We start from the raw sequence: 13152 nt of genomic DNA, 5'->3' as shown, positions 1-13152 counted from the left end.
AGGTTCTCATTGGCAATCGCAGTGGAAGCAAAGACAAAACTTAATCCTGTAGTTATAAAACTTAGGGAGAACACATCTTTGTACTCAGGTAACAAACATCAAGAAGAAACTACTTGGTCGTTGCATATTTCTCCAGGGGGTTATTTTATATCTGATAGCTCTCATAGTCCAGAAGTCATCCTGGGAAGTGCAGCTCCATCGCTGCACTTCATTTTATCACGCTTCCTATTTCTTAAAAGCAACCATGCTGCCACCTCTAGATGTGTCAGCCTAAAACTTCCATCAATTACCAACATCTCTGAAATTCACATCATCTCTGAAATTTAATTTGGGAAGGGAAATCAAAGGAAAAAAGTTCCCTCCCAAAAGACTGTTAATGCCGTGGTCTTCTACGGTGTGAATTACAGGAAATTAAATCGGCATTATACTGGTAAGTGTCAGTCAAAAGAAGATATTTGAGAAGATTAGGTGGATTTCACTGAGAGAACTGCTGATATTCCCTGTCTAGACATCTGTGAAAAACAGAATTGTGCTGACATAACCCGCTGAGGAGAATGAAGAGCATAAAAATACCCAGCATCAGCATTCCAGGGACTTTAAAACATAAAAGTTCGCTAGAAGCAAAACAAAGCCTGAACAAAACAAAACAAGAAGAAAAACAAACCCAGAGTTTGTTACCGTCAGAGCTACAACCCACCACATCATATTACAATCTCCTTGTTCGAGTAAAAATTTCCTGTAAAAAACATATTAATAAATCCTTTTGAAACAGCGTAATTGTTGCTTTTTTCCCTGGCAAGTGCTAATCAGATGAGCAGTTAATAAACTGTGCACAGCTACAGCCTTGATATCCCCCTCTCACTGTGTAAATTGCCTTTATTAGCTGAGCTTGCACACTCGGTAACCTCTCAAGATTGCGCTTTTCTTCTGCTTCTCCATTAAAAGACTTGGTTGTTGTGGTGACACCTACCTGGGCTAGCTGGAAAGCAGAACTGACAGAGGGAGAGTTGCTCTCCCTGGAGACAGCAAAGAGGCTGTGAACAGGTAAAAAACTGCTTTGTTTATCTGCACCCCTGTCAATCAACTCCTGTAGTGTTTTCCACGAAGAAGGCAGCAAAGGGCAAGTAACACTCCAGATGCCTTCCAAATAACTGTGTCAGCTATAGCTGAAGCCACCACAGTCACTGTGGAGATCAACGCAGGACAGAAGTCACAGGGAAATAGAAAGACTGGTAGCACATGGGACAAGTAAAGCATCAAAAGCAAGCTTCAGAAGAGGGAAAAAATCTGTAGTTGTGGAAAATAAGCAGATCTCCCACAATGTAAGCTGCTGAAACCAAAACTAGCAAGTTGGGGGAAAGGCAGAAAACAGCCAACAGCTCACAAAAAAACCCAAGTGATACAAAATTCATTATTTCAGGATTTAAATCTCACTCTCCAAATACTATCAAAGGTCAAGATGGGACCTGACACAAGAATACACAAGAGGTACCTACTCCATAGCACTTCTGCAGCTCTCTGAAGCAGTCAGTAGCAGTCACTGTCAGAGAAAAAGCTAGAAGGACAGTAGCTACAACAATTCCTGTTAAAATCAATGTTTGGACAAACAAGTACTGGAAGCCCATGAACTGCCCAAAACATTTCTGAGGTCTCTGGACCAGTCATGCTGCTGCTGAGGGTGGATCTAACAATGAAAGCTGCAAAGAATTAAACCCATAGCTGATGTAGCAGTATTTGAACCTATGAGACTTGGTTCTGAGTGCAAGAATGGTACCTTTGAGTCTTTGCTTGCAGTCAGCAGGTTGCAGAGCAGAGCAGAGCTTTTCCAGGTGCTCGCTCTCCGCACAGTGCATGACATAGAAGAGCCTCCAAAGCATGTTGCTGGATAACGTCCCATAAGGCATCTCGGACATGAACAACCAGACTCCCAACCTGTTGGGAGGCAGATAGAAATGGTTTTACACTGGTAAATCCCAGCACTTGAAAACAGGAGGCATATGCCCACATCTCTGCTATGTAACAGCATCAAGAATGTGAGGATTTAACTTGAATTCTGATTTAACCTCATTGTGAACTGAACAAGTTCCTGGAGCTTCAGCCAGATGTCAGAATTCAAGGCATATTTCCTCCCCATCTTAATGGTACTGATGTGCTGAACAATCCTGCTTATTGTAATCTTGTTTAAACCATTAAGTATTTAAAGCTACTGCAACTCCCAGTATCACAAATCTATTTCCTCCAAGGCACATCCAGTATCACATCGGCCAGCCTACCTTTTTGCCTTCAGGACATGCAGAACAGCTCTAAAAAACAGCTCATCAAACTCCAGCTGCAATTTTTCCACAGAGTAGGGATGTGCTACCGATCCATACTGTTTGTTGCTGCTAACGTATTGGGCCCAGTGGTCACTCACATGACAAAGTGTCATCCTACACAGCGGAGCAAACAAATCGAAGAGCAATCATTAAGTATGTCACCATATATATCACCACACAAAAACACCAACAAGTGCAACTAGACTAAAGCCTAGTCACAGGAGACAACTCAACCCTCTGTCCTCTGGCTTCCAGATATTTCCATATAAATAGCATTTCCCTCCCCTCTTCAGGCAGGCTTAGTCTACAATTCCTGTGTTGTCCTTACTTGGCTTTGCAAGCAAACAACAGAGAATATTGTGTTATACCAAATCAGTTTGTGTATGAACTCTGAAGCCTGAAGGTAACCCTACTACTACAAAATGGTAGTAAATGCAAAAAGCTAATTATACTGAGAAAGTTACTGCTCTACTAACACAAAGAAAAACATGGATTTTGTTTCTGATTTAACTCTATCTTCCTTGGAAGCACACTCATAGAAACCATATAAAGTGACTGCTGGAGATTTAAAAATAAAGAACAATTTTTAGGTTCCAATTACATTTGCTTACTACAACAATATGAGGATTTTCAAGGGGCATATTTAAAACCCTAAAACAATTCTGGACAACAGAAAAAGCAGCAACACTAGTTACAAACAGGGGTGATTTGAGAAGCTGTTTGGTTGGATTTCAGTGATCTTCCAAAACAAGCCTAAATGCATCCCTGATGGAAGGGTCGTGCTCACCAGGCTCCTTTGTACCCACAGCATCTAGACTGCAATTCCTTCGAAACTTCGAAAGCAGTTTTAGAGTCAAGGACTCTGGGATTTCAGATTCCCATATCAACAAACCCAAAACTTACCATCTCTCAAAGCAAAATTTACCCAAGAACTGTTTGGGGTTTTGTTTTGGATCGGATGTTTTGGTTGACGGGGTTTTGGTTTATTTGTTTGTTTGGTGGTTTGCCAGACTGTTTGGGTTTTTAGCAGCTCTGAACTTTAAATCAGACTATGTGAAAAAGATTTAATCATATCACAGAGAAGATGTTCTCTTACTTGATCAGCTGACCAATTCTCTTCACGAACTGTCTGTACCGTGCTCGGTTAAATGTTTCTAACCCCACAGACAGAAGTTCCACTAAAGAGTTTGCAAAAGCAAAAATCTTCATCATCTCCTGGGGAGTTGTTTTTTCAGGAAAATAAGCACCTAAGACCAAGATAGAAAAGAGTAAGTCTCAAAAAACGTTTGTGAATTCTAGACTTTAAGTAACTTAAGAACTTAAAGCAACAGTTCACCATATAGCTGACAAACAGCTCATCATTACAGTGAACTGAAACGTGCTTTGTTTCCAAAATGAACAGTACTTGTTAAGAACAAATAATATATGCAGATTATAAGACATCTAGCAAGCAATTATCTTCACGTACTTATCCAGAGATTTAACAATATAAAGAATGACCAAATAATTGGAGGGAAAAAAAATTTAAAAAGTCACATTACAGCTAAGAGGCAAGGTGGAAAAATTAGTTCTGAAAGCACATCTGCAAGTATAAATACCAGAGAGATCAAAACTAAGGGAAAGGACTAATGTTTTGCATGCTAGTATTGCCGTAAGTTTTTAAGTAATCCTATACACATGGCATACACTTTCATCTTACCTGTTTCATCTGTGAGCTGTCGCACAGGTTGTTACTTGACTCAGAGACTCCCATAGTGCAGTATAATTCATGGCAGTTTTAGTCAGTAATACAATTAACATAAGCAAAATGAAAAGCAACTTTTTAGCAGCTGATTTACCTCCAGATTTAAACCCAAGGAACTGCTGAAAGAGTTCATGAAATGGAAACTGTGACAAGAGGGAAATCAAGTCATCTTCCAAAAGCAGAATCCAGCTTGTTTCAGGATCCTCATCCTATAGATAAATCCAAACAGTCCTTTTTAGTAGCTTTCCAACAAAACACATGGTAGAAGGGCTTTACTACTCTACCAATTACAGTTTGCTTGCAAAAGGAAAACAGAAAGCACAAGTGAACTCCCTTTCCCACATACGCAACCTCCTAAATTGCTCTTCTCCGTGTATTTCTACATTAAAGCCCTGATCAGCTAGGACACAGAATCAGAGGCAATGCAGTGCTAGTCCAACACAGTTTCTGAAGGGAAATATCTTTTCAAACGTCTAATTCCATGCTTCCTTTGCGTGCAATAGCTCTAGTAAGTTTATTTGCCATGTGTTAGTACTCATTCCTGGAAGCTCCAATATCTACAGTTGTATCACAGAGATAAGGAGAGTAAAATAGACCTAAATGTCAAATAATGCTTTTTAACTGAACAACCGTAAACTTTTCTTTCTTCATTGCACAAAAATCAATACAACAATCCTGAGAAAAAGCATAATGGAGGGGAAAAAACAAAAGAAGTCATCTGCTGTACCTCTTCTCCTCCCTCATCTACCAGGGTCCAGTTTCCAGATTCCTTCCCAGACGAAGAAGAACTTTTCCTTTCACTTGGTTTCATATGGCACATGAAGTCCACCCGATTTCTGATTTAAAGCAAAAAAAAAAATCCCAAACCCTCATTTTACAAAAATTAGAATATGGAAAATTTAAATTTAGTAATCTTTTAGTTAAGAGAAGATATGGAAAAACATATACTGCTTCAAATGCTGCTTCAGACCAAACCTGCTCCAGTTCCATGTATTTGACCACCTTAAGTTTGGGATACTAGGGTTTTAAGATACTGATTTCACAAACCAAATTCAGAATTCAAACTTGTCCCTGACATGCAGCAGCTGTAACAGACAAGTCTGAGCTCTTTTAACAGAAAGGACAGACACTATGGAGGCTCTGTGTTCTCCTATCAACAGTTGAGAGCACCACTCAAGCCACACTGAATTAGTCCTTGTTCAAAACTGGCAATATGCACGCCCTCAGGACACACTTGTTTCCAAAGCAGCTCTAGACAGGAAATGCAAAAACAAAATCCTGTAAAATAACATCCTCCAATAAATAAGACTCCCACTTAAGTCAGGGTCAGACTATGAAGATCACAACTACTCCAAATACCCACAGTCTGATTCTTTCACGTTAAAGTTCGGGCAGGTAAGGAGGCAAGTTATCTATTTTATCTGAAGAACATAACAGTTTTCACTGACGACTGATTTCATTACGTAGCTTCTCCAAGCACCATGTATTACTTCTTAGCAAAAAAAGAGATGAAAAAGTAAAGAAACCCCAGCCAGCGTATACACCAACTTAAACCCTCTACTCCAGGGTTCCTGTTGCGGAGACAGTATAATAAACAGAACATCACACAAGGCAATCGCTTTACTACAGAAGTCACAATAACAAAGCACATGGGTATGCCAGTCTTCACAAGCTGAAAGCAAGCTGCATCACACTGTGCACAGAAGGAGAATGTACTACCAAGGCTGAATTTGAAGATGAATGAGTACAGAGCTTGAATTAAACCATGAATCTCTTACTTGGGCCTGCTTTTGTGACTTTGCCTGCAATAAACTTTAAGGGCTTTACGAGCACATCTTGTGTCGTATTTTCTACTCTTAGATAATCTGAACATATTTATAAAGTCATTTTCATACTTACTTGACAGGAGACATAAGCAAGGCAAGAGACTGCATGAAATGAAAGACACCTGATGGGTTATCCAAGACTTTGATCTGAAATTAAATGCCAAAAAAACCCCATAAATCTAAATAAAGTTACAGTGCAAATAATACAAAAGGCAAATTAGTTTTATCAGAGGAATTCAAATTTTGAGTATCACATTTCTCACTAGCTTTTTGGTCAGACTAAAACACATCCATAAATGACAGTTCTCATACACCAGAGAAAGTATTGCTATGGCAAAATACTGGGAGTTTTCCAAAAGAAAAACTAGACATTACTTTAAAGGAGTTAAAAAGAAAAAAAATAATCAGAAACTCCACAAAAAGACTTCTCTCTTCATTTCATGTGTACACCTGGACACCAGGGGGTAGGGGAAGTTAGGATGCTACCTCCAGTCATCCTTTTATTCCACTGCCTGCCCTTCCCATGTAATTGCAATCCTTTTACTATGGCTAGATTTCCAACAGCTCCCCCTGTTGGAGGGGTAAAAGTGTTCTTCACAAGAACACCCTAGTGCCTTTGGACACCTGCACTTCCCCTGATCTACATAAAGGTACAGAGGTTGTTGAGTCTCCTTCTCTGGAGACATTCAAAACTCGCCTGGATGTGTTCCTGTGTGATCTTCTATCTGTGGTTGTGCTAACATGGGTAAATCCATCCCTGGACAAACCCTTCACTGTTACTGTGCTTTCACACACCTGGAAACATGGTGTTGGTCATGAAGGACTGTCAAGGCACAAAACACTCTCCTATCCACCCCACTCCCACTCCAACCTTGTGACAATAAAGAACTCAACATTCACACCTGAATGAATGGAACAGCCCATTCGCTGATCCCAGCTGGACACCGAAGGACGTGGTTGAAAAGGAAGAAATGGTCACCCGGGCAGCCAATTCTTTGCAACACTGACACCTAAAGGGAAGCATATTGGAATACTGTGAACAATTTCAAGGTTCATTCCTTTATAGTCTTGCTAACTAGAGTAATACTGGCTTTTCATTTCTCCTCCTGTGCTGTACAAGCCTTAATTTTCAGAGTAAGTTACAGGAGAACAGCATTTAAAGGTCTGCTTGGCTTATGGGCCACAAACCTTTTCCTTTCAAAAATTAATTACTTTACAATTGCATTAAAAACTAATTTACTTAGAAATCAACAAGAATAGAAGTTTCTCAACAATGACCAGTCTGAATAGTTTTACTTTCAAAATAAGTAAAAGCATAACAAGTACGAAGTCCACTTTGAGCAGTGTGCGCTGCTCAGGTGCCAGCCCTCATTAATGGTGCCGACCTCCGCTGACTTCATTAGACAAAGGAATTCATTCTAAAGATTCACTGACAGATTCTGTTCCTCAAGTAGAACAAACCCCCCAAAAAAGTCATTGCATGTGGGACAGCAAGAGAAGCAGCAGCACTTTCAGAAATTACTCCCAGATTCATCTCATGTGTTGGATTTAACTGATGTAGCCATGCTTACTCCCTCACCAGTCTCTGCAGCCACATGTGAAGGTCACTCTGAAACTGAGGATCTTCAATAACTCTGCGAGTGAAACTGAACAGGACACTGACACATTCCTTCAAGTGGCTCAAGTCTGAAGAAAGATTTTCTGACTGCTTTGAAACTGTAAATTAAAAATAGAATTAAGGAGCTTTGACAAGCAGCACTCAGAGTAGTAGCATGAGTAGTGGTTTTGCAGCTATATAGAAAACTTGCTTTCTGTATCTATAGATACCAAGATATTTCAACACAGCTGCTCACTAACAGAGAACATTTATTTAAAGTACTTCATTTAATCTTACAATTAAGCAATGGACACTAATTACAAGAAGAATATACTATAGTTACTCTCATAAAAGGCTTTGCCTCAATGTAAACTTTGTAACAACCACAATTTACTATGCATATAAACTATCTGGGGGTTGGGGCACAAAGGGAGGAAGACAGGGAAGGACAAATATGGTGGGAAGGGGAGGAATACTTCAGCTAAAAGATTATATTGGCACAAACCCTAATAACTAATACACTTATGATGAAAACCAAAAAGATTTCTAAGTATTAGAGCTGTGAGATTTCAAATGGTTTTTCAAAAGAAAATAAAACAGGAAAAATATCCAGCTGCTTTTAGAATTGTGCATAATCAGTTTGGAAAAAGGACTGTATTATGCAGTGCCTTTGATAAGAAAAGATTGGAGTCTGGGTGTCCCATCCCACCCAGTGTTCCTCTACAGTAATCAGTGGCAGTATGCAGCTTAGATAGAAAAAAGTACTCCTACATTCAGCTTCCACACTCCACCTGAGTACGTTAAGAGAACTGGAGTTTCTTCTGTGAGAAAAGTTTCACTGATTCTTATTCAGCAAATTTTAGTATCAGAGGAGCAACACTCCAGTACACAAAATATACCACAGACTCCAAAACGGCAGGTGAACAAGGTGCTGAGAACTCTAAACAGCATGGGCAGTGGGTCCAGACCAGCAACGCACCTTGTTCTTGCTGCTGAAGAGCCACTGATCTCAGCAGGGACGAGCTGCTGAGCAACCTGTAGACGTATGACTCCACCTGCAACCGGGACAACACTGACGTGTACGAGTGCAGCGCCAGCGCCTGATGCACGTGTTCTGCTATGGCTTCAAACAGCTTTTTCAGTTCTCCCAGCACACTTTCATTCAGCTCCACTGTCTGGTAGCGATGGTGACCCGTCACTTTGCACTGATCTGCGCAGACACCCTGAAAAGAAAGCAACTGTTTTATTTAAGTGGCTTTGTCAGTTTTTTGAGTCCAGAGTGCTTACAGAAATTACCCTTGATGTAACCCTCCCCTCAGCAGATTTCAAAGCTTTCATAAAAGGGGCCATTTAACAGGTGGAAAAGACAAACATGTCAGAACATACTACATACTTTTTAAAGATGCTTATTATTGAAGATAACTCAGATTTAGAAAGAGACTTGAAGTGACTTGTATCACTGACAGACATGAACAAAATCAGGTCTCTCTACTCCCCTTGAGCACAACTGCTTCCCAGTTTCTAGATTTCCATAAATAACTGGATCTACTATTTTAAAGCTAAAAGATGTACTGAAACAAGATAAATATTTTTCTGAAGTCCCAGAACTGAATATTTATATCAATTCCCCATTACACAATTTAAATTTTCAGAAATTAACTGTACTCTTTTTCCCAAACTGGAATTAAAAGCTGAGGCCAGTCTTCCTCTGTCCTATCTCTAATTCTTCAGTATAATAAAACAACAACAAGTAACATTCCTTTTATGCAGTCAGTGCTTCAGAGCCAGCATTTTGGAAGCTTAGCCTGAGAGTATCCCTGTGTTACATACGTTAGTAGAATAAAAATTTTAAGTTCGTATAAAGATAACAATTATTCTGGATATAAAACAAATACACAGTGTATCAGGATGGAATAAAGAAAGCAGCAAGCTTAGCCAACTGTATGATGCCCTGTGGGGAATGTAAGAGTGATGCCAAAATTGCTTTCAGTGTAGAAAGCCATCAATACAAAACAGAGTCCAGTGAGGTTCAATCTTATTCCCTAGTAAGAAGGAAAATATTCAAAACTGTTTGGTGGGTGTCCCTCAACATCTCAACTCTGAGGAACTACACAGGAGAGGCACTGGACTCACCGAAACAGCAGTAAAAGCCACCACAAACATAGGTTTACTTAACACCCTCGGACAATTTTGATAATGTGTTTGGCTATAAACAGCATCAGAGCAATTTCATTCACTCCCTCTGTAACATCCAGCTCCAAAACCAAGCTACACTGAATCCAAGAGATCACTAACAGAGACCTCACTACCCTACACTCATCAGAGTTTAAAAATCATACAGCAAACTGGCTTAAATCTCAACAGGATGATATTCTGAAGTACTGGGGGTCAGCGGAAAGACAGAAAACAAAGGGTATCATCTCTTTTAAAACAGCTTAAGTACAATAAACTTGACAGCAAGTAAAATTAATGCCTGGAATGACATCCAAACAGTCTGGGTTCAAAAGCAACTTCAGCAACAGCACCTGCACGGTTTTTTGTTCTTCTTTAAAAGTCCATAATCTCGCCTTAATGTTCTGGCAGTCTGTTGTCATAGCCTGCAGCTCTGCCTCAGCCAGCAACAGCTGCTTCCTGCAGCGCATGTAGTTCAGGAGCAGTTCATAAAATTCGTGCCTGTCCTGATGAGCAACGCTTTCAAACTCCTCCGCATAGGAGTCAACATTCTCCAGCCACGAACACGGCTCAAAAATTTTCAGCTGTTCTCTGGTAAATGGCACGAGTTGAGGTTCGGTTGGCAGCTCCGGATACAGCCTTTCACTGTGTGACAGAGGTTTAACTGCTATTACAGTTGGTCCCTCATAGGACAACTCGGCAGACAAGTCTGGGTAAACTGGTTTCAGTCCCAATTGCTGAACACACGTTTTGGGTTTCTCAGAGAGATGCGAGACACTAAGAGGAAGCCTCTCTGAAGAGCGGACATGAGGATTTTTAACATCTTGCACGTTTTCAGGTCCTTTGTCCCGTACAAAGCCCACTGCTGTCTGAGAGCCAGCAGCACTGGAATGAAAGGTACTACTCAATAGATCAGAGCTTCCTGATCCACTAGCAATTGGCTCCACATGGCTGTGAGCTTTGCTCAACTTGTTCTTCCCACTCTTCTCAACATCCTCCCCAAATGCCTCATGGGAAGGATCAGATTTGAGCTCTTCTGCAGCCGCAGGAGGCTCTAGAGTCACTGTTGAAGACCCTTGATTTGCTGAAGTTAAATTACTCTGGGGGATGTCGGGCACATCATTTATAGTTTTACTATGCTCTGCTTCATCACTGAGCAGAATTTCTGTAAATTCTCCAGGATGTTCCACTTGCACTTCACTGGCCTGAGAAGACACTTCTGCCACAGGAGGGAGGAAGACATCATCGGGCTCTTGGAGCTGGGACCCTTCACTACTTCTTTTCTTTTTTTCCTGGGAAGAAAAAGAACAAAGAGAATGTAACTACCAAATCAATCCCTCCTCCTTGCATTCCAAACCCCACCATCAGCAAAACCAGTCTTGGTCAACAGCATAAGTCTGAAAGTCCCTCTTAACACATTAATTTTCATAATATTAGACATAAAAGCAAATGCACCAAACAGATGCTTATTCCTTAGCTCCCCTTCGAAGACTGTCTATTGGTGTCTGTTTTCTTCATCAGCTCTTGCACAATGCTTCAACATTTCTACATAAAAAGCTATAAATATCACAGGGCAGAATGTTTCACTAACATATAAAACAGCGAAAACAACAGGACTCTGACCTCTGAAAAGAGTCACTGGGTTTCACCATATTACAAGAAAAAAGTTACTTTGCAATTTAAGTTTCACAGAAAAAATTTAATGAATGGAAAATGGTTTTCCAAAAAGTAATTTCAGAACCAATAGTCTGAACGCACTCCTTAATCACATTCTAAAAGCACTGCAATGTCTGAACACCTGGACAATTACTGAAATACCTATTTTTCAATAGGAATTACACACTAGAGATGACAAAAAACTTAGTGATATAAAAATTGTAAATGGACTACCCACTTCCAAATTTTGGGGTTAAATAGTTCCCATAAACCAAGTGTAGGTTAGCCTCCCTCCCAAAGCACAGCATGGGAAATAACGTTGCACAGGAAATGCACCAATACTTGGTCAATTTGAAAACTGTTTGCACACATCTACCAGTTTATTAGAAACAATACTGAGACGAGCACTCCAGTTTTGGGTGACCCAGATAATATAACAAAGAACACAGCAGAAATCAGAGAAAGCTCTCAGTGCTCCTCTATGACTGGGGAAAAGATGAGTGTTTCTGAAACCTGCTGACGGTGTCACATACACTTTCACTTTGTCTTACAAGAGGGCACACATGAAAACAGCTCAAATCAAAGCCCTAGCTGACCTCAAGCCTAATTTTACATCAAAGATACGCTCATGGCTTCTTTATAAAATGGCAATACACTACTTTTACTTTCACACTGCGGTTTTTATATACACCCTGATCGTTAATCACTGGATTTCACCGTATTATTAAATAAAAAAATTACTTTGTAATTCACCTTAAGCTCTACAGAAATATTTTAATGAATGAAAAGTTATTTTCAAAAAAGTCATTGTTAAAAGCTGCACACACTTCTGAGCACAAACTGCTTCTGACACACTCCAAGGCTAGCTAAAGCTACAGGCGAAAGAGTAAAAACAGATCAGAGCAACTCTTTTAACTAGAATTTGTTGTTTTAATAAACATCTCCTGACTCAAAGTCAGTAATTTCCACAGGATACTGTGCTGCTAGATCATATTTTTAACCTTGTACTTCTCTGCATACATTTACAAACACATGCTCGCCCTTGCCCCTCTACAATCTCAAAGCTCCCTCTTGCAGCTCTCCCACAGAAGAAACTCCCTTTATTTTCAAGCAGCGTGCTGTATTTCTCCCAAACACACTGCGAGATAAAATTGTTTCTTTGCAAATCTATGAAGTGCCTTTCAGTTCCCATGTTCTAAGGCAAAATAAAAAAAAAATAAAAAAAGCCATAATCATTAACAGGAACTTCACCTGATAAAGGATGAGAAAAATAGGATTCCGAATTAACTCGAAAACAAAACATCTCTGGAGCAACTGAGTGCTACCCACCGAGGTGCACAGAGGCACACAGTCTCACCTCCACCAGTTCCTGGTTCACTGGTTTTGCCACCACACTGTACCTGAATCAGTCTGGTGTTACAGGTGCTGGACAAGCTTCGCTTTGGGGCTACTATTTTCAGAAAGCCCTGGGCTCCATTCCACTACTTGGCAGCTCGGCAGCTGAGCCAGCCTTTCTCTCAGCTCACGAGAATTTCAGCTTTTTGAAGGATTATGGCTTTTTCTGAGGCATGGGAATGGCAAAGTCCTTAATGTGACTGCACCTCAAACCGTGCCCTCAAATAGTCCTGCCTATTAACAGAGCTGAGCACAATAACAGCAACAAAAACATCAGGAATGGGTCATGTGTAACACTGAAGGATTCTGGATTCCCACACGTGATGTTGCCAGTGAATTGTTTCACAGTGAATTGCACCTGGAAGAGACGAACAGAGACTGCGGCCACTGCAGTCACCATACACATGTTGTTAAATAACTGCCAGCGTATACATGTCATTAATTATC

General features: G+C 40.3%; 1 protein-coding gene across 1 annotated transcript in view; it reads right to left on the bottom strand.

Moving 5' to 3' along the window:
* The window catches only part of LOC104542611 (ectopic P granules protein 5 homolog), a gene marked incomplete at both ends in the record, with an annotated part of 21471 nt that extends 10525 nt beyond the window's left edge, over positions 1-10946 (bottom strand). The window contains 10 exons of the mRNA XM_010186976.1: positions 1775-1932; positions 2274-2429; positions 3412-3562; positions 4154-4268; positions 4787-4895; positions 5959-6032; positions 6788-6895; positions 7465-7601; positions 8462-8705; positions 10008-10946. Coding sequence (XP_010185278.1) covers positions 1775-1932; positions 2274-2429; positions 3412-3562; positions 4154-4268; positions 4787-4895; positions 5959-6032; positions 6788-6895; positions 7465-7601; positions 8462-8705; positions 10008-10946 — 2191 coding nt within the window. The remainder of the gene's footprint in view (positions 1-1774; positions 1933-2273; positions 2430-3411; positions 3563-4153; positions 4269-4786; positions 4896-5958; positions 6033-6787; positions 6896-7464; positions 7602-8461; positions 8706-10007) is intronic.
* Positions 10947-13152: the final 2206 nt, after the last annotated feature.

This window comes from Mesitornis unicolor, unplaced genomic scaffold (genome assembly GCF_000695765.1).
Source record: "Mesitornis unicolor isolate BGI_N332 unplaced genomic scaffold, ASM69576v1 scaffold29616, whole genome shotgun sequence".
Lineage (NCBI taxonomy): Eukaryota > Metazoa > Chordata > Aves > Mesitornithiformes > Mesitornithidae > Mesitornis > Mesitornis unicolor.
Note: the sequence above shows the minus strand (reverse complement) of the source record. Positions and strands in the feature narration are given on the sequence as shown.